At 45.1% G+C, this 21,612-nt stretch overlaps 1 protein-coding gene across 1 annotated transcript in view; it reads right to left on the bottom strand.

Moving 5' to 3' along the window:
- Positions 1-15,798: 15,798 nt before the first annotated feature.
- The window catches only part of LOC140731605 (zinc-binding protein A33-like), a 29,454-nt gene continuing 23,640 nt past the window's right edge, over positions 15,799-21,612 (bottom strand). Inside the window, exon 6 of the mRNA XM_073053159.1 lies at positions 15,799-19,781. Within this exon, the coding sequence (XP_072909260.1) occupies positions 19,189-19,781 (593 nt within the window). The 3' untranslated portion in view covers positions 15,799-19,188. The remainder of the gene's footprint in view (positions 19,782-21,612) is intronic.

A 21,612-nucleotide genomic window follows, 5' to 3' on the forward strand; every position in this document is an offset into this window, starting at 1 on the left:
CTGTCTTTCCTTCACAAGTTTACCTTCCTCCTTACCTCTCTCATTAACCTCTGATTTAATTTCTGATTTACCTTGAGTCTCCATATTATTTTTCCTCTTGAAAATTCTACCCTGAGGAAATTTATTCTTATGGATTAAAACATACTCATCAGCTAATCTAGCACAGTCCTGCAATTTATCAGTATCCCTCTCATTTAAGTAGGTCCTTAATTCAACAGGAATGCTTCTTTTAAATTCCTCCATCAAAATCAACTCTTTCAATGTATCATAGTCCTCATTTACATTTTTAGAAGAAACCCATCTCTCAAAACACATAGCTTTATCATAGGCAAATTCCACATAAGTCTTTTCCACAGACTTCTTCAAACTCCTGAATCTTTCCCTATAAGCTTCTGGGACTAATTCGTATGCTTTGAGAATATTTGTTTTCACAATATCATAATCTAATGCTTGCGCAGCAGTTAAAGCTGTGTAAACTTGCTGTGCTTTGCCTTTAATCACACTCTGTAACAACACTGACCATTTATCTTTCGGCCACTCTGACATCCGAGCAATAGTTTCAAAATGTTGAAAATATCTTTCCACTTCTGTTTCACTAAATGGAGGGACCAATTTAATTTCTTGGCTAGCAACAAACGGTTTTTTAAAATCAGAAGACTGATTCCCAGACCTTAATTTCACCATTGCATATTCAAAATCTCTCTGCTTCTGTTCAATTTCCAATTTACACCTCTCTAACATCAGTTGTTCGATTTGCAACTGCATCTCCAGATTACTTATTGGAAACGATTCTAAAATCGATTCATCAAAATCACCCGAAGCCACAAAATGTGATGCGATTTTTCTCTGTATTACAGCTTTTGATGTAGTCGCCAAAATACCTTTAAATTGCAATCTATTAGCAATCTCAGATACTTCAGTTTTTTTCGCCTTCGCTAACAAACCCGCAGCTGGCGAATCCAGAAACTCATCAATATTCATCGTTGCCGAATACCACTCACAAGCCAATCAAACAAAAGAATCGAGCAATCCCCGTTACCAAAACACCGATTCAAAATTCAACAAGCATTTTAAACTCAAACGATCCAATTCCGGACGTAGCCCCCATAATTAAGTTACGTATTCAGGCAACAATAAATATAGATGAGTTAGGCAAGGGTTTTTATAACAAATAACACGTTTATTAAACACTGAAACAAACCCCCTCAAAAGTAAACAAACCCAAACGTAACCGGAACTCCGCTGCTGTGCGACACATTCACAGTTCTTAATAGCGTTGCATGTTCAAACAGTTCTTTAAAGCGGTATGCCGAAAGTAAACAGTTCTTTAAAGCGGTATGCCGAAAGTTCAAAAGCTCACAGTCCTTTTAAAAGGAGAGACTTTTTAAGGCGATTTGAATTCTCTTCCACGTCGTTGTCCTTCGATTCCCCGGCGTCGAACTTACCCACGAAGAATTTTATAAAATATAACGGCTTAAAGGTACTGACCTTTCTTCCACACTATTCTCAAATCCTTTCTGGTCATCCCAGGGATTAACAGCGAGAATAGTCAACGAAATCCTTCCGAATGAGGATCAAACAAGGTCGAACTTTTCCACCTTCGAAAATCGATTCTCCTCGAGTTTTATCTTCCAAACTTTTATCTTCACTCTCCCTCAGCAAAGAAACCGCTGGCAATGACCTTTTAAACTTTAGGCATTTTATAAAACTTCATTTTTCAACTAAACTGCGTCATCACATTAAATCACGCAAACACATGAAGTCATCTTGGCAAATCCCGCCACGAACTGCCCCACCTGACAGGGTGGGTCTTCCTTTTATACCCTGTAAAAAAAACCTGTCACATGACCTCTACTGGCGGGAAAATGACATCACTCCACCATCACAAGACCATTACTTCATGTCCAGTATAACTTCAACCCCAGTCACGTGACAAGGGTAACACAGTCACGTGTCATGGGTAACAGATCCTTCTGTAAAAATAGTTAACCTATCTCAATAATTTACCTTAATAGATGCTGAACCAACCGATTCGCAGACATAACATAATCGTTAGACTTCATTAAATCGTGTATCCTAAAATCAACCAAAGGTATTGAAAGAAACAGGGTGGGGTTAAAGAGAGCGCGACAGTGGAACATTTTGCATAATTCAACCAACCCACATTCCAAGCATGATAAGAACACAGGCACTGAAAATTCAGAAACACTCTTCTTGTGAAGTTCCCAACAGTTCTCCAACACATCTTTATCAGCATGATAATTTCTTTGCCACCTCAAATTAATCCAGTATATTGACATTAAATTCAACCTCTGCAATTTCAACCAGTAAAGCCGAAACAGGAGACGACCTTACTGCACCACAACACAATCATAAAGCCTGTGCTTGTATCACGCGCAAACATTTTAAAGTTGAAGATGAAGCTAATCAATAAACCACACAGACAGAATCAAGAACAGTTCGAATTAAACAAATATAAATGGTCAACAGAGATTTTACTGTAGTACCCCAGAATACCCACATAGACACCTGAGAGTATTTAATACTCCTTTATATTTATCAATTATTATACCGATATGGTGCTTCCATGTCAGCTTATTATCCATCCATTTGCTTAGAAATCTTACCACTGACAACTTTTCAGGAGTTTGATCATATGATTTCAAATCAAGTGCAAGTCTATTAATCATGTTTGTAAGACACATATTTTGTCTTGTAGCTACAGAAAACTAAAATCCCATGTATTTGCTGACATTATAAAATGTTATGTTACCTCTCTTTTCCAAAATATAATTCAAACGCTCGATTATCATATGTTCCATCAGTTTACATAAATGAGATATTGTAGCGGTGTGCTACACACAGCGCTGGAATAACGACACGCAGACGGTGAGTTGCAGTTGCGTAAAAGGTTTATTCAAACTTCACGACCTCGCTTTTAAGCCTTCCCGTTTCCGCCCTCCCCGGGCGGGAATGCCTTAGGAGGCGCGTATTCACAGTCCCGTCCCGCGCGCGGGCGTCTCCCCTTGCTGGTGAACAAGGACCGGCGCCCTTTTCCGGGCCGGCCTCCATGCCGGCGCGCACCGTTTCGTGAGCCGGTTCGAGTGCGCTGAGAAGTGGGTCACCACATAACCCAACCCCCTCCCCCCCCCCCAGAACCGGCGACACCCCCCCCCCCCCAATGTCCACAGTCTGAGTCGGCCTCTGTTTGGGAGGTCTGCCTCTGCGCCGCGGTGCCTGAGTTCCGACCGGCTGCGCCAAGTCCACATGGCCCGGTTTGAGTCGGTCCACCGTGAAAACCTCCTCTTTCCCCCCAATGTCCAGCGCGAACGTGGACCCGTTGTTCCTGGTCACCTTAAACGGCCCCTAGTAGGGCCGCTGTAGCGGTGCCCGATGTCCGCCCCGTCGTACAAAAACAAATTTACGGTGCTGCAGGTCTTTGGGTACGCAGGTCGGGCTCTGTCCATGCTGTGAAGTGGGTATGGGGGCCAGGTTACCGAGCCTCTCGCGTAGTCTGTCCAGGACTGATGCGGGTTCTTCCTCTTGCCCCCTTGGGTCTGGTATGAATTCTCCTGGGAGGAGCAGGGGTGCCGCCGTACACCAACTCGGCCGACGAGGTGTGCAGATCCTCTTTGGGCGCCGTGCGGATTCTGAGCAGGACCCAGGGGAGCTCGTCCGCCCAGTTAGGCCCTTTGAGGAGGGCCATGAGAGCCGACTTCAGGTGACGGTGGAAACTGTCCACTAGTCCGTTCAATTGTGGGTGGTAGGCAGTTGTGTGGTGCAGCTGTGTCCCCAAAAGGCTGGCCATAGCTGACCACAGGCTGGAGGTGAACTGGGCGCCTCTGTCGGAGGTAATATGGGCCGGTACACCAAAGCGAGATACCCAGGTTGCAATCAGTGCCCGGGCGCAGGATTCGTGAGCGGGACTGCCTCTGGCCATCTTGTGAACTGGTCTACGATAGTTAGCAGGTGCCGCGCTCCTCACGACACTGGCAGGGGGCCCATGATGTCCACATGAATGTGGTGCAAACGCCGGTGGGTGAGGTGGAACTGCTGCGGCAGGGCTTTGGTGTGCCGCTGCACCTTGGCTGTTTGGCACTGCATGCACGTTTTGGCCCATTCACTGACCTGATTGCGGAGTCTGTGCCAAACGAACCTGTTGGCTATAATCCGGACGGTTGTCCTGATGGAGACCTGTGCTAAGTTGTGAAAGGAGTTGAAAACTCGCCGTCGCCAGGCTGCCGGGATGATGGGGCGAGGTTGGCCGGTAGCTACATCATACAGTAGGGTCCTCTCACCTGGGCCTACGGGGAAGTCTTGGAGCTGCACACCGGAGATTGCAGTTCTGTAACTAAGGTTCTCATCATCTGCCAGCTGCGCCTCCGCCAGCGTTGCATAGTCCATCCCCAGGGACAGGGCCTGGACAGCTGGTCTGGAGAGTGCGTAGCCACGACGTTGTCCTTTCCCGAGACATGCCGGACATCCATCGTGTATTCGGAGATGTAGGACAGATGTCGCTGCTGGCGGGACGACTAGGGATCGGACACCTCCGTTAACGCAAAGGTAAGTGGTCTGTGGTCCGTGAACACGGTGAAGGGCCTACCTTCTAAGAAGTACCTGAAATGCCGGATTGCCAGGTATAGTGCCAACAGTTCCCGGTCGAAAGCACTGTATTTGAGTTCGGGTGGTCGTAGGTGTTTGCTGAAGAATGCCAGGGGTTGCCAGCGACTCTCGATGAGTTGTTGCAGCCCCCCACCGACTGCCGTGTTAGATGCGTCCACTGTGAGGGCGGTAGGGACGTCTGTTCTGGGGTGCACTAGCATTGTGGCGTTTGCCAAGGCTTCTTTGGTTTTAACAAAAGCAGCTGCGCCCTCTTCGTCCCAGGTAATGTCCTTGCCCTTACCTGACATCAGGGTGAACAGGGGGCGCATGATTCGGGCTGCTGAGGGGAGGAAGCGGTGGTAGAAATTCACCATACCCTCGAATTCCTGAAGGCCTTTGATTGTGTTGGGTCGGGGGAAATGGCGGACCGCGTCTACCTTGGCGGGCAGAGGAGTTGCGCCGTCTTTAGTAATTCTGTGGCCCAGGAAGTCGATGGTGTCGAGTCCGAACTGGCATTTGGCCTGGTTGATTGTTAAGCCGTAGTCACGCAGTCGTGCGTAGAGTTGACGGAGGTGGGACGGATGCTCCTGACGACTACTGCTGGCTATGAGGATGTTGTCCAAATAGATGAAAGCGAAGTCCAGGTCGCGTCTCACCGTGTCCATGAGCCGCTGGAATGTCTGTGCGGCATTCCTTAGGCCGAACGGCCTTAGGAGGAATTTGAAAAGGCCGAAAGGAGTGATGAGTGCTGTTTTGGGGATGTAGTTCGGATGCATCAGAATTTGATGGTATCCCATTACAAGGTTCACCTTGGAAAAGATCCTTGCCCGCCATGCAGGTTTGCAGCAAAGTCCTGAATGTGCGGTGCAGGGTAGCGGTCTGATGTTGTAGCCTCGTTCAGTCTGTGGTAGTCGCTGCATGGTCTCCAGCCCCCTGTTGCTTTGGGCACCATGTGCATGGGGGAGGCCCATGGGCTGTTGGACCGCAGTACGATCCCCAATTCCTCCATCCTCTTGAACTCCTCCTTCGCCAGTCGGAGCTTGTCCGGGGGAAGCCTTCGAGCACGGGCGTGGAGGGGTGGTCCCTGGGTCAGGATGTGGTGCTGTACTCTGTGTCTGAGCATGGCTGCCGTGAACTGCGGTGTCAGAACTGATGGGAAGCCCACCAGGACTCTGGTGAATTCGTTGTCAGACAGTGTGATGGAGTCCAGGTGTGGGGCTGGCAACTTGGCTTCACCCAGGGAGGACGTTTCAAAAGTCTTGGCGTGGACTAGTCTCTTCCCTCGCAGGTTGACCAGCAGGCTGTGAGTTCGGAAAAAATCCGCCCCCAAGAGTGGTTGGGCCACGGTGGCCAGTGTGAAGTCCCACGTGAACCGGCTGGAGCCGAACTGTAGCCGCACCGTATGGGTGCTGTAGGTCATTATTGCGCTGCTATTTGCGGCCCTCAGTGTGGGTCCCGGTTCTCTGTTGCGGGTGTCGTAACTCGTCAGAGGTAAGACACTGATCTCGGCTCCGGTGTCGACCAAAAAGTGGCGTCCCGACTGTTTGTCCCAGACATACAGAAGGCTATCCTGATGGCCAGCCGCCGTAGCCATCAGCGGCGGCTGGCCCTGGTGTTTCCCGGGAACTTGCAGGGCGGGCTACAGCAGCGGGCTTCTGCGGCCCACCGCTGGTGGTAGAAGCACCATTGTTCGTTGGTCTCCGCACTCCTGCCTCTGGGGTTTGTGGGCTCTGCTGCCGGGCCGGGTCTTGTCCGCTGTTTGGCGCGGGGCTTGGTGATCTGTGCGACGGACGTCCCACTCTCCTTCTTGGCTTTCCACAGTACGTCTGCCCGGGCTGCCACCTTCCGGGGGTCGCTGAAATCCACGTCGGACAGCAGCAGGCGTATGACCTCGGGCAGCTGCTCGAGGAACGCCTGCTCAAACATCAGGCAGGGCTTGTGTCCTTCAGCCAGGGCCAGCATCTTGTTCATTAATGCCAACAGCGGCCTGTCTCCCAAACCATCCAGGTGCAGTAAGCGGGTAGCTTGCTCGTGCCCTGAGAGTCCGAAAGTCCTTATGAGCAGGGCTTTGAATATTTGCCGTCCTCCGGGGGCGACTGTATGAACTGCTCAACCTGGGCGGCCATCTCCTGGTCGAGGGAGCTCACCACGTAGTAGTAACATGTGGAATCCGAGGTTATCTGCCGAATGTGGAATTGGGTTTCTGCTTGTTGGAACCATAGGTGAGGTCGCAGTAGGCCGTCGGGGTCACCAATTGTAGCGGTGTGCTACACACAGCGCTGGAATAACGACACACAGACGGTGAGTTGCAGTTGCGTAAAAGATTTATTCCAACTTCGCAGCATCTCTTTTAAGCCTTCCTGTTTCCACCCTCCCCGGGCGGGAATTCACAGTCCCTTCCCGCGCGGGGGCTTTTCCCCTTGCTGGTGAAGAAGGCCTAGTGCCCTTTTGGGGGCCGGCCTCTGTGCCGGCGCGCGCCATTTTGTGAGCTGGTTCGAGTGCGCTGGAAAGTGGGTCACCACAACGTTACTGATATTGGCCTATAACTAAAAGGATCAACGGAGATCTCCCAGGTTTCAGAATGGGCACTACTACAACCATTTCCCATGAGGAAGGAAGATGGCCAAACCTCGCAATATGATTCAGAAATGTTAATGTTATCTCAAGAGAGCTGTCAGTCATATGTCTGATCATACAATAGCATATATCATCCTGTCCTGGAGACGTCTGACCTGCCAATTCCTTCCAATATTATCACAATATGACCTCCAGAAAACCTTGTACAGAGGATGTGGAGAGTCTGCAGAGGAATATAGATAGGTTAAGTGAGTGGGCCAAGGTCTGGCAGATGGAATGCAACGTTGGTAATTGCGAGATCATCGACTTTGGAATGAATAATAGAATGATAGTATAAGGAATAATAAAAGATTATTATTGAAATGGTGAAAGATTGCAGCATGCTGTTGTGCAATGGGACTTGGGAGTGCTTGTTTGTGAATCACAAAAAGTTGGCTTGCAGGTACAACATGTTATTAAGAAGGCAAACAGGATGTTGTCCTTCACTACTAGAGGGTTTGAATTCAAGAGAAGGGAGGTGATACTGCAACTATACAGGGTACTGGTGAGGCCGCACCTGGAGTACTGTGTGCAGTTCTGGTCTCCATACTTGAGGAAGGATATACCGGCTTTGGAGGCAGTTCAGAGGAGGGTCAGCAGGTTGATTACAGGGGTGAAGGGGTTAACCTATGAGGAGAGATTGAGTCGCCTGAGACTATACTCTCTGGAGTTCAGAAGAATGAGAGGGAATCTTATAGAAACATACAAAATTTTGAAAGAGATAGATAAGATAGAAGTAGGAAAGTTGTTTCCGTTGATAGGTGAGACTAGAACTAGTGGACATCGCCTCAGGATTCAGGGGAGAAGATTTAGGATGGAGATGAGGAGAAACAGATTTTCCCAGACAGTGGTGAATCTGTGGAATTCTCTGCCCAGGGAAGCAGTTGAGGCTTCTTCACTAAATATATTTAAGATACAGTTAGATACTGTAGGTTTTAATGTAGTAAGGGAATTAAGGGATATGGAGAAAAGGCAGGTTGATAGAGCTGAGTTTACAGACAGATCAGCCATGATCTTATTGAATGGCGGGGCAGGCTTGATGGGCCAGTGTTTCACAAAACTGATACCCAATAAGAATAACTGTGACAAGTGGATGCTGCAACTGTTTGGTTTCGCTCTACCAAATGGACCCAGACTCGGTAGTTCCTCTGAGACTCACTTTATTGTTAATACAGAGAATAAAATAGAGAGTTGTGGGAAATGCTTTATATTAAATACTACCTACACCACTAATAGGTAGGGCTAACTTAAGCGACCCCCTAGTAGTCTACACGGCTGAATATACTTCGAAACGTCTGCGTGGTCCCTGAAGCAGGTGATCGACCGTGGACTGACTAGGGTGGAGGTCCTTGGCGCCAGTTCAGCTGCTCGGCCGGAAGGTGGGACCCAGGCGAGTGGTCTGCCCAAGAAAGAACCTGCCCACCTTTATAGCACTATCGCCACCTCCCAGTCAGGAAGGGCTAGGCATCCAACCTAACGCTTACACAACCCTAACTTGGGCCAGTCCAAGTCCTTGCCACGTATTAAGATAACATACATCCTCCATACCTGCAAGTACCACCGTCAGGTGACCTGCAATAACCGACCTTTGCCCCCTCAGGAACAATGCATCCTATTAATCTTACAACCAAAAAATGTAAAAAAAGTTTAGAGACAAGGTGATTAATTTCTTTTACACATTTCAGCACTTTTAGCTTGATCTCAGGCATGTTATCCGGTAGACCAGAGTCACATGTTGTTCTCCCCTTATCTAGTATCAAGGGTCAATCTGCCCAACAACATAACAGGCCCACAGATTCCTATTTTTAACCATTTCCCTGCCGTGCCAATTTTCCTACCCACACACCTACCCATACACCTTACACTTACCTATACAGCCGGATGATCCTATTTCTTATGTTCTTATGTTTTTTTCACTATCTTCACCACTTTCCTCACCATGACCTGTGCCCTTTATACTTAATAAGATCACTTGGAGACTGATACTTCCTAAACGCCTTGTTTCTCTCCCTAATTGCATCCGCACACTCCTCAGTCCACCATAGTACAGCCTTTCTCCTATTAATTACATTTGTAATGGGAATCACTTCCAATGCATTTTGCTGAACAACTTGACATAACCTTTCATTGCAAAAGTACATATCTGCCTCAACATTCTGTAGCAGTTCCAGAACTACTATGAACAATAAATCTCATATCCAGTCAGGCACACAAGTTGAGAAAATCTTCAACAATGAAACCACTGCCATCATTCTGCAAACATCCCCACAGTGAACTATGTGCATTAAAATCTCCACACCATAGTGAGCGAGAACTACATATACTTTCTCACAAATCAATTGAAAGTTTTCCACAATGTTTGTAAAAATTAACCACTTTCATACACCTACCTGCCGAATCAAATATTTCTTCTACAAGTTACTTATACACTTAATTCACTTTCACAACTCTACACCCTGCCCCTTTCCTTATAAAACTGCAACACCACCCCTCTACCAGCCAACCCATCATGACCACTAATGATATAACCCTGCACAGAAAAAAACCTTTAAAGGTGCAAATACCGGTTTCCTCAATACATATAACACTGGGAGAATCTGACTGACAAATCAGAAATAAACTTCTTAAAGTCTTGACCATTAGAATTCAGGCTTCTTGCATCCCACTGCAATATCTTTAATCTCATTATGTACCTTCACAAGTAGACTGGGATACAGATACTCCACCCATCAGAGCTTCAATTACAGCTTCCCACATAAAACCAGTTACACCAAGATACCTTTCTGCAGCTTTCACATTATTTTAGTTTCCTCATTAGGACGAGATGTCTGATCAGTACAATGCACCACATCCGTTATAAACATCAGAAACCACATTTTATTCAACAGTGAAGTATCTTTAATGAGAGAACTGTGATGATGACATATATCCACTGACGTCACAGTCTGTGCTCTGACTGGGAACACCTTATCCAGTTTACCTGCTCTGCTTGCTGTACTTGTCCTTGAACAGGCCCTTCTGCTCACTCTGCTGTTCTGAACCATTTGAGCTAGTCATCTCATGCCTTACTACACCAATCCCTTCTGCCTACACCAGGTCCACATCCCTCCAGTCTCCACATATTTATGCACATCTCCTTTAAATATTCTGAGTCAGGTTTTTAACAACATTGGCATTTGTTTTTAAATAGCAGCTGTGCAGAGAAAAGATGCAAAATTACACTAAATTACAAAATACTTAAATAGTGCAGAAAGTACCAATGAAGTTGTGTTTCCCCGTTCTCCTGAAGTCCATGCCCTCTGGTGTTAGACATTTCCTCCTTAGAGAAGAAAATCCCGGCTGTCCACTCTGTCTGTGCCTCTCACGTTCCTGTAATCGTCTGTCAGACCTCCCTCAGCCTCTGCCAGAGCAAAGAAATTTCCGCTAGATTGTCCAATCTCTCCTTATCCAGGCAGCATCCTGTTAAGCCTCGTCTACTCACTATCCAAAACCTCCACATTATTCCTGTATTACAATGCAATTCTCCAGATACAACATAACTGCCTGGCACTGGAACTACTATCTGAGAGTTATGAACTCGGATTCCAAGATCCCTCTGTAGATCAACACAGTCCAATCTCGTCCCATGAATATAACAGCAAGGGGATAATGTTGAGGCTTTATAAGACACTAGTCAGGCCACACTTGGAGTATTGTCAACAGCTTTGGTTCCATATCTCAGAAAGGATGTGCTGTCATTGGAGAGAGTCCAAAGGAGGTTCAGAAGGATGATTTTGGGAATGAAGGTGTTAACATATGAGGTGTGTTTGGCAGCTTTGGGCCTGTACTCACAGGAATCAGAAGAAATTAGAAGAATGCTGGGGGTGGGGAGGGGGGGGAATCTCATTCCAATGTTGAAGGAACTAGATAAGGTGGATGTGGAGAGGATAATTCTTATGGTGGGGCTATCAAGACCTAGAGGACACAGCCACAAAGTTGAGGGGCCACCTTTTCAAACAGAGTAAGGTGGATATTTTTTATTAGCTAGGGAGTACTGGATTTGTGAAATGCTCTGCCACAGACTGCAGTGGAGGCCAAGTCTGTGGGTATATTTAAGGTGGAAGTTAATTGTTTCCTGATCAAAGAATATGGTGAGAGGCCAGGTGTATGGGGTTGAGTGCGATTCGGGATCAGCCATGATGGGAAGGCAGCAGACTCGATGGGCTGAATGGGCTGAGTCTGCTCCTGTCACTGAAGGTCTCTGGGCACAAGCCCTCTCAATCATGATGTATCTCCTCTGCAGTCTTCCAGCACCAAACATCCCTTGTACAGAATGCTAAGCAGAACAGAATGCAACTTTTCAAGAATTTTGTCAAGTCAGGCAGCATCTACTGAGGGGAATAGAGTTGATGTTTGGGACAGAACCCCTCCCTCATGGCACTGATACAGGCTCTTTGGCCCAACCTTTCCATGCTGTCCTAGTGTCCATTTAAACTAATCCCACTGCCTGCCTTTGACATAGAACATAGAAATATACAGCTCATTACAGGCTCTTCAGCCGACAATGCTGTACCGACCATGTAAAGTAGCTTAAAACTACGTCCCCTCATGTTAGTCACTTCAAGCCTAGGAAAATGCCTCTGGCTATCCACATGGTCAAAGCATCTCATCATCTTATATACCCCCATCAGGTCACTTCTCATCCTCTGTCGCTCCAAGAAGGAAAGGCCAAGTTCACTTAATCGATTTTCATGAGGCATGCTCTCCAATCCAAGAGCAACATCCTTGTAAATCTACTCTACACTCACTATAGTATCCACATCGTTCCTGTAGTGAGGTCACTAGAATTGAACACAGTACTCCGAGTGGGGTCCCTGCTGTGTTAGAATACAATTCCTTAAGTACAGGTTAGGAGAAATATAGCTTCAACATTACCTCACAGCTCTTGAACTCAATCCCATAACTGATGAATGCCATCACACCAGACACCTTCTTAACCACACTGCCAACCTGCACAGCAGCTTTGAGTGTCGTATGTACACAGACCCCAAGATCTCTCTGACCCTCCACACTGCCCAAGAGTCTTACTATTAATGTTATATTCTGTGTTGAAATTTGACCTGCCGAAATGAAACACTTCACACTTATTTGGGTAGAACTTCATCTGTCACTTCACAGCCCAGTTCTGCATCCTATCTATTTCCCGCTTTAATCTCTGCCAGTCCTCCAGACTCTCCACAACACACCCCACTTTTGTGTCATCAACGGGGCTTTCTGGGAGTTGCAGTCATATGGCATCCCTAGCCGCTCACTCCCTGCAAGAACATTTTTCCTCAGTCACCACAGACATCGGCATAACAGACTCACTGAGGTGTCGAAGGGGAAACACGCCCATCCTTGTGGATGCCGAGGCAGGCGACCACTGACAGCACCAACTCACCGAACTCCGCCATGGCGATGTAGCTCAGACCCACCTCTAACCCCCGTTTTCACTGGCTGAAGTGTATGTCGGTCAAATGAGAGTTCACAAAGTGATTAGTTAATATGAATGTCAGTCAACCTTCCCGTCTTTATGAGCTTGAGCTTGGATTTATATTGGGGACAGGATGCCACTTGTAGGAGATGATGTATTTTGGTAAAACAAATTGGGAGAAATGGAAGATTTTATGTGATGCTGTATCAGTCTCCGAGTGGCATTATTAAGAATAAAAGAACACGGGCCATGGTGAGAAAAGCGGTGATTTACTGGATTCATATTGAGGTAATGTTGGAAAGGATATTAAACTCTGAGATGTTTGGGGAATGATTAAGAAAGTGTGGGGATTTGTAAGGATTATTTCATTTCATTTTTAGAATCTTTTTATTGATACATAATCTTCTTCAGCTATAAAATGATACAAAACTTCAACAAGTTGATATATATACAATTAATAAAGCTGAAGAAAAAATAGCTTATCAAAATATATGAAAATGAAAAAAAAGGAAAAAAAAATTCCAGCATTGATTAATGGGGCAAAATGATTATTACAGAAACAGGGAAGGTTGTGTTACTGGCTGGGTCATTTGCTGTGATTTGTAATCAAGATAATTTAAGTGAAGAAGTTAAACAATGTAGGGATAAGTTTCTAAGTGAATACCCTGATATGTTGGAAGTCAGCTCTATCACTGATGTAGAGTTTTTTGTATGAATTTAAGAAGTTTTTTATTAATGCAGGTCAGGCGCCCACAGGAAATAGTTATATTTGTAATTGTATGTAATTCTCTCTTGTGAAAATATTAACATTTTTGAATCTTGTTTGGAGGTTTGGCCATCTTCCTCCCTCATGAGAAGTGGCAGCAGTAGTGGCAGATCCCCATCTGATCCTTCTAGTTATGGACTTATTTCGTGAATGTCTCATGTAAACTGATGGAACAATGGAACGTATTAATAATGTATTATTAATAGTAATTGAGTGCTTGAGTTATATTTGGAAGGAGCGGTGATTTAGCGTTTCGTTAGAGTGGATTTTGGAAGGGTAAAATGACATTGGATTCAGTTTTAGGTTTGGAAGATGGTTATAGGAAAGCACAGTTAAATAAAGATGTAAATCAGTATTTTTTGATACTGAAAAGGGAAATTATATCTAATGGAAGGAAGGGCTTTTGATTAGGAGTAAGGGGAAGATTGTATAATTTTCCTCAGTTTTCTATATGGATGCAGGTATGGGTGGACATGTTATGTTTGTGTTTCCATAAGGTAGAGAATGGGACCCCACAAGTCAGTACTTGCAGGCCTTCATTATTTAATATGATGATTAATGATATTTTCTCAGAGATAGGTACTCTGGTGGGTAAATCACTATATGCAAATGACATAGCTTTATAGATTAGAGGGAGTAATTTCACTTTCACTGTACAGAGGCTGCAATGTACAGTTAATAGGTCACACAGTGGGCAAATAGATGAGGATTTGAGCTTTCAGTCACTAAAACAAGTTATGTGTTTCACAAACAGGATTAATAGACCTGCACTTGATTTGAAATTATATAATTAAACTCTTGAGGATGTGTCAGTGATAAGATTTCCAGGCATATGGAAATAAGCTGACATGGAAGCGCCATATCAGTAAAATAATTGATAAATATAAAGGAGCATTAAATCTCCTTTACAAGATAATGAACGGCATTGATCATGTGGATAGTCAGAGGCTTTTCCCCAGGGCTGAAATGGCTACCACGAGAGGGCATAGTTTTAAGGTGCTTTGAATAAGGTATAGAGAAGTCGGTGGTAAGTTTTTTCTCGCAAAGAGTGGTGAGTGCGTGGAGTGGACTGTTGGTGGAGGCGGAAACAATAGGGTCTTTTAAGAGACTCCTGGATGGGTACATGGAGCTTAGAAAAATAGGTAGTAAAGCCTAGGTAGTTCTAAGTTAGGGACATGTTTGGCACAACTTTGTGGACTGAAGTGCCTGCATTGTGCTGTATGTTTTCTGTGTTTCTATCTTCTCTGGCATCTATGTGTGTATTCTTTGGGCGCAACATGAAAATCTTTGTTGACCATTTATATTTGTTTAGTTGGATCTGGTCTTGATTATGTCTGTGTGGCTTATGGATCAGCTTCATGGCCAACTTCAGTATGTTTGGATGTGATACAAGCACAGGCTTTAAGGTGGTGTTGTGGTGCAGTAAGGTCGTCTCCTGTTTTGGCTTTACTGATTCAAATAGGAAAATTTCCCTCACAATGACAGAGGTTGAAGTTGATTTTAACATACTGGATTAATTTGTGGGGCAACAAAATGATCATCCTGTTAAAGGTGTGCGAGAGGACTGTTGGGAACATCACAAGATGCAGGATTTTTGTTTTAGTTGGCTGGGTTCTTATCTCGCTGGGAGTATGGCTGGATTGGATGATACAATATGTCCCACTGTAGCTTTCTCAGTCACCCCACCTTGTTTTTTCCAATGACTTCAGTTGATTTTAGGTTACACGATTGGATTTGGTTCTGCCTGAGAGTCTGTTGGTTCATCAGTATACTAATGAAAGTTATTATCATACGGTAACCATTTTTACAGATGGATCAAAAGATAATTTAACTGGGAATGTTGGCATGGCTTTTTTTTTTGTTCCTGAATTGCAGATAATGATGAAGAAATTATTTTCTGGCCTTTTATCGATAAACAAAGCAGAATTCATTGTCATCATTTTAGGGTTACAGTGGGTGCAGGAAATTGGCCCTTGCAAACTTGTAATTTGTTCAGAATCCTTTTGAGATTTAATGTCTTAAAATGGGTCTTTCTAGCAGTAGGTCAGATTTACTGAGGGAAACTCATCTAATGGTGTTTCATATACAAAGTTTGGTTTATATGTCTGCACCTTATGGGACCTGCACATCGCACTGTTGAGGGAAATGATGGGGTCAACTGTTTAGCAACAAACGCTGTTAAGTATTCAACTGTGGATATAGACCTTCCACTTAACACATCAAAAGCTGAGGGTTTGGTAGTGTTAAGAATTAGGGGCTTATGGCAAAACTTGTAGGAAAATGGACATAAGGAAAATGGACACCTTTACAGAATACATAGATTAGATTAGTTTTGATTCAACTTTATTGTCACTGTGTCGAGTACAGATACAAAGCCAATGAAATGCAATTAGCATCTAACCAGAAGTGCAAAAAAATAGTATTATTTACAAAATAACTGCGAATAAAAAGTAAGTTCTGCAGCATACAAATATAAAAGTACTGAGACAGTACAATATGGGTTCAATACTGCTTAGCGCTGTGATGTGAGGATTAGCAGGGTCACAGCCTCAGGGAAGAAGCTCTTCCTGTGCCTGCTGGTGCGGGAGTGGAGGCTCCAGTAGTGCTAACTGGATGGCAGGAGAGTAAAAAGTCCATGGTTAGGGTGAGATGCATCCTTGATAATGCTTTTCGCCCTGCCCAGGCAACGTTTGTAAACGTATTGTGTTTTTTGAAGAAGGGGTTAAAACAAGAAGGGAAGGAATTATTTTGACACGACTTAGAATTGCCCAGACTATGCCTAATTCTGCCTTGTACCTAGTTGGAAAACATCATTCTGTGTCGTATACATTTTGTCATTATGAAACAGTTACACACAGACTATTTCAGTGTGAAGCATATAAGGCTGAAAGAAATCAAATGCAAGCCTCAGGACAATCTTTGGGAAGTAGATAATTTTCATGTAAAATCTTTATTAAGTTATGGCAGTGACTTTAATTGAATTCACAGTATTGACCGGGAAAAGGCATGTGATAAGGGTAATGTCACAATTGTATCATGAGGATTTCAATATGCAAGGGGATTGGGAAAATCAGGTAAGTGTCGGATCGCAAGAGAGGGAATTTGTTGAATCCCATGAGACAGCTTTTTAGAGCAGCTTGTGTTTGGGCTTACTCTGGGAAAGGCCGTCTTAGAGTGGGTGTTGTGTAATAACCCTGATCTTATTAGGAAGCTTAAAGTAAAGGAACCCATCAGAGACAGTGATCATAATATAATTGAATACATACTGCAAGGAGAGGGATAAGCCTAAGTCACATGTATCAGTCTCGCAATGGAATAAAGGGAATTACAGAGGCATGAGAGAGGAGCTTGCCCAGGTGAAATGGAGGAGGATACTGCAAGGATGACAGCTGATCAGATGTGGCTGGAGTATCTGGGAATATTTCGCAAGGTAGATATATCCCACAGAAGTTCTCAAGTGGCAGGGGTAGGCAACCGTGGCTGACAAGGGAAGTTAAGGGCTGCATGAAAGCTAAGGAAAGGGCATAAAGTGAGTGGGAAGTTTGATGATTTGAAAGCTTTTCAAATCCAACAAAAGGCAACTAAAGAAGTGATAAGAATGGATGAGATGAAATATGACGGCAAACTAGACAATAATATAAAACAGGATACTAAAAGTTTTTTTCAGCATGCAAGGGAGATGAGAGGGAAATGATGCTGGTTTGGTAGTAATGGGGACAAAGAAATGGGAGATGAACTTATTGAACAATTTTCATCAGTGTTCACTGAGGAAGACAGAGCAGGAGTGATTGCCTTTTCTATTACAAAGGAAATAGTGCCATGCAAACTCAAAGGTCTTGAGATGGATAAGTCACCTGAGCCAGATGGACTACATCCCAGAGTCCTGAGAAAGAGCATATAAGGTAGCAAAAGTCAGTGGGATGTTAGACTGTTGGGATGCTTTTAAAATCCAACAAAAGATAACAGAAAATGCCATAAGATGGTAAAGATGAAATATGAGGGCAAACTAGCCAATAATATAAGACAGGACGCTAAAAGTTTTTTTTCAGTTACATAAAGAGTGAAAGGGAGATGAGAGTTGATATCGGACCACTGGAAAATGATGCTGGTGAGGTAGAAATGGGGGACAAAGAATTGGCAGATGAAATTAATGAGTACTATGCATCAGTCTTCACTTTGGACACAGCAGGAGTGAGTGGTTTTGCCATTACAAGGGAAAAAGTGCTAGACAAACTCAAATTTTTAAAGGTGGACAAGTCACCTGGACCAGATAGACTACATCACAGAGTCCTGAGAGAGGCTGCTGAAGAAATAGCAGATGCATTGGTCACAATCTTTCAAGAATCACTTGATTCTGGGATGGTCTTGGAGAACTGGAAAACTGAAATTCTCTTTAAGAAGAGAGGAAACAAAAAAAGGAAATTATAGGCCAGTTAGCCTAACCTTTGTGGTTGGGAAAATGGAGTCTACTATTAAGGATGGGGTTTTGGGGTACTTGGAGACCAATGATCAAAGAAGTCAAAGTCAGCATGGTTTCTGTCAAGGGAAATCATGCCTGAAAAATCTGTTTGAGTTCTTCAAGGAAGTAACAAGCAGGGTGGACAAAGGAGAGGCAGTGGATGTCATTCACTTGGATTTTGATAAGGTACCACACATGAGGCTGCCAAACAAGATTAAATCTTATGGCATTACTGTAAAGATACTGGTATAGGTAGAGGAATGGCTGACAGGCAGGAGGCAGCGAGTGGGAATAAAGGTGGCCTTTTCTGCTTTGCTGCCAGTGACTAGTAGTGTTCCTCAGGAGTCAGTATTGGGATTGCTGCTTATCACATTTCAATGATTTGGGTCATGGAATTGATAGCTTTGTGGCAAAGTTTGGGGATGTTATGAAGATAGGTGGAGAGGTAGGTACTGTAGTACTGAGGAAGCAACGCGATTGCAGCAGGAATTAGACAAATTGGAAAAATGGTTAAAAAAGTGGCAGATGGAATAGCGTGTTGGGAAATGTATGATAGTGCATTTTAGTAAAAGGAACAACAATACAGACTATTATCTAAATGGGGAGAAAATTCAAAAGTCAGCAGGGGTGCAGGGGGACTTAGGAGTCCTCGTGCAAGACTCCCAGATGGTTAATTTACAGGTTGTGTCTGTGGTAAAGATGGTAAATTCAATGGGAATAGAATATAACAGCAAGGAGATGATGCTGAGGATTTTGAAGACACTACTCAGGGTGCACCTGGAGTATTGCAACAATTTTGGGTTCCATATCTCAGAAAAGATGTGTTATCATTGGAGAGAATTCAGAGGAGTTTCACGAGGACGATTCTGGGAATGAATGGGTTAACATGAGGAATGCATGGGGATTTCACTGAAACCTATCGAGTGTTGAAAAGGCTAGATAGGGTGGATGTGGAGAGGATGTTTCCTGTGGTGGAGGTATCCAGAACCAGATAGCACAACCTCAAAATTGAGGTGAGATTTTTTTGAACAGAGGGAAGGAGGAATATTTTTAACAAGAGTGGTGAATTTGTGGAATGCCCTCCCACAGTCTGTGGTGGAGGCCAAGCCTGGGGGTTTATTTAAGGTGGTAGTTGATAGTTTCCTGATCGATCAGCCCATCAAAGAATACGGCGAGGAGGCAGGTGTACGGGGTTGAGTGGCTCTGGGATCAGCCATAATGGAATGGCGGAGTGGAGTCGATGGGCTGAATGGCCTGATTCGGTTCCTGTCTTATGGTCTTTCCAAGACTCATTTACAGACCCCGAGCGGAACCGGAGCAGATTTTCAGCCACTGATTTCCTTCCCAAATCCGGAAGAAAGGATAAAGTTTCCCCATGAATTTATTCCCAGTGAAGGTGTAGAGATGGGACTTGGTCTCTGCGTTGTAAAATGAAACTTTCCCGGACTCGTAACTGAGATAAACTCCCAACCTCCCAGGGATGGAATTGGTAGGGAGACGGTACTCAGAGGAGGTGTGTACACTGAACACATCATAATTCTGACTGACCATGCCATAATTCCTTCCCCCCAGATTATTCTGCTGGGTCGTTTCATAATACCGCTTGATGATCCAGAATCCGGTCTCCGGACTCGGTCTGACCTCTCCCTTCCTCTCCACAGACTCAGCAGCGACTCCCAGACACCAGACCTGATTCCCTGTCACCTCCACCTCCCAGTAATGTATCCCCGATGTGAATCCCTCCGATCCCAGCACACAAGGCCAGTCTGTGAATCTTTTCCCGGTATCAAGGAGATCCCTCTGGGTCCCGGTCCATCTCACACTCTTCCGATCCACAGACACCTCGAGCTGTGTATGCGCTGTTTCCTCATCCAGGGTGACAGAGACTGGGGGGAGAAGCAGAGAATTAGAGAGTCCCCGGGGATCAGAAGGAGACTCCGGCAATGAAAGGACACTTGGCCTCAGGCACAGTCATTGGCCGACAGGAACTGTTTCTGGGGTTTTACCCAACTGCGGCCGATGGACAACTAATATCTCCCCCGCGGTTTTTCTGCTGGACAGAGAGTGGAGTTTTCCCAATCAACACACACAAAATGACACTTTTGACACAAAAAGACACTTCAACTCAGTGGGTCAGGCAGCATGTGTGGAGAGAGATAAACAGTCTACATTTCAGGTAGACGTCTTCGCTCAAGAATAGAAATAAATTGGGGAGATAGACAGCAGAAGTGAGTGCGGGAAAGGGGCGGATTCAGATGGGAAGGGGGCAGGTGAATGGATTTAAACAGGAGGTCACAGAGGCTCTTCGGCCCAACTTGTTCATGCCGACCAACTTGCTGTGATGAGCTAGTCCCATTTGCCCATTATTCCTTTCCACCTTTCTTATCCACTTACCTGGCAAGATGTATTTAAAAATATTCTCACTGTACCCAACTCTACAGTTGATCAAGGGCCCATTGTGAACTTAGATAACCCTCTTCGCTGTCCACTATACCATGAATTTCAGTGTCACCCACAAACCTACTAACTATGTCACCTACATTCTCATCCAAATCATTAATATGATTATCAAACAACCCTGGCCCCAGCACCAACCTCTGCAGGTCACAGGCCTCCAGTCCTCTGTGTTTAAGAGACCCTTGGACAGACACATCAACAGGCAAGACACAAGATTCACAGCAAGTTGGCAGCGGAGTAAGTCACCATTTTTCAGGAAAATTCAGTTTTTTTTTAACTGCTTGGGATAAAAGAGGCTCGACTGCACGGGCGCGTGACCTCAGACCGCGGAAGGTTTAAAAAGAACACTGCCATATCCAGTGGGCAGCGGAGTCAGAGGGTGCAGAGTGATAGAGCTTTGGCTCAACGGGCTTAGGCAGAAACGGGAAAAGGCTTCCTGCGACCGTTGAGTCTTGTAGTAAGGGGGTAAGTTACAGGTTTATTTATTTAGTAATAATAGTAGCATTAAAGGTATGTTTCTAGGATTACTGTTGTGCTTGGAGTGCCAGATGTGGAGACCCTGGGAGACTCCCAGGGATTACATCTGCACCCGGTGCATTGAGATGAGGCTCCTTAAGGACCGTGTTAGGGATCTGGAGCTGCAACGATGACCTCCAGCTAATGAGGGAAAGTGAGGAGGTGATTGATAATACCTGCAGAGAGATAGTGGACAGCACCTCTGTGACAGTCCCCCTCAGAAATCAATATATCATTTTCGATACTGTTGGAGAGGGTGACCTGACGGAGGAAGACCACAGCGAACGGGACTCTGGCACTCTGCCCTGTGCCGTGATCAAGAGAGCAAGTAGAAATGTAGTAGTTATAGTGGATTCCATAGTGAGGGGAACAGACAAGAGATTCTGTGAGCCGGACAAGATACCCGGATGGTGTGTTGCCTCCCGGGTGCCAGGGTACGGGATGTCTCAGATCGGGTCCAGAGTATTCTGAGGAGAGAGGACAAGCAGCCAGAAGTCTTGGTACATGTTGATACCAATGACATAGACAGAAAAAGAGAGGCCATCCTGAAGGAAGATTACTGGGAGCTAGGAAGAAAACTGAAAAGCCGGACCTCCAGAGAAATAATCTCAGGATTACAGCCTGAGCCACGGGCTAACGAAGGTAAGAATAGCAGAATTAAGCAGATGAACGTGTGCATAAGTAACTGGTGCAGGGGACAGGGCTTCAAATTCTTGGATCATTGGGATCTATTTTGGGGGAGGC

Source organism: Hemitrygon akajei, chromosome 1 (assembly GCF_048418815.1).
Source record: "Hemitrygon akajei chromosome 1, sHemAka1.3, whole genome shotgun sequence".
NCBI lineage: Eukaryota > Metazoa > Chordata > Chondrichthyes > Myliobatiformes > Dasyatidae > Hemitrygon > Hemitrygon akajei.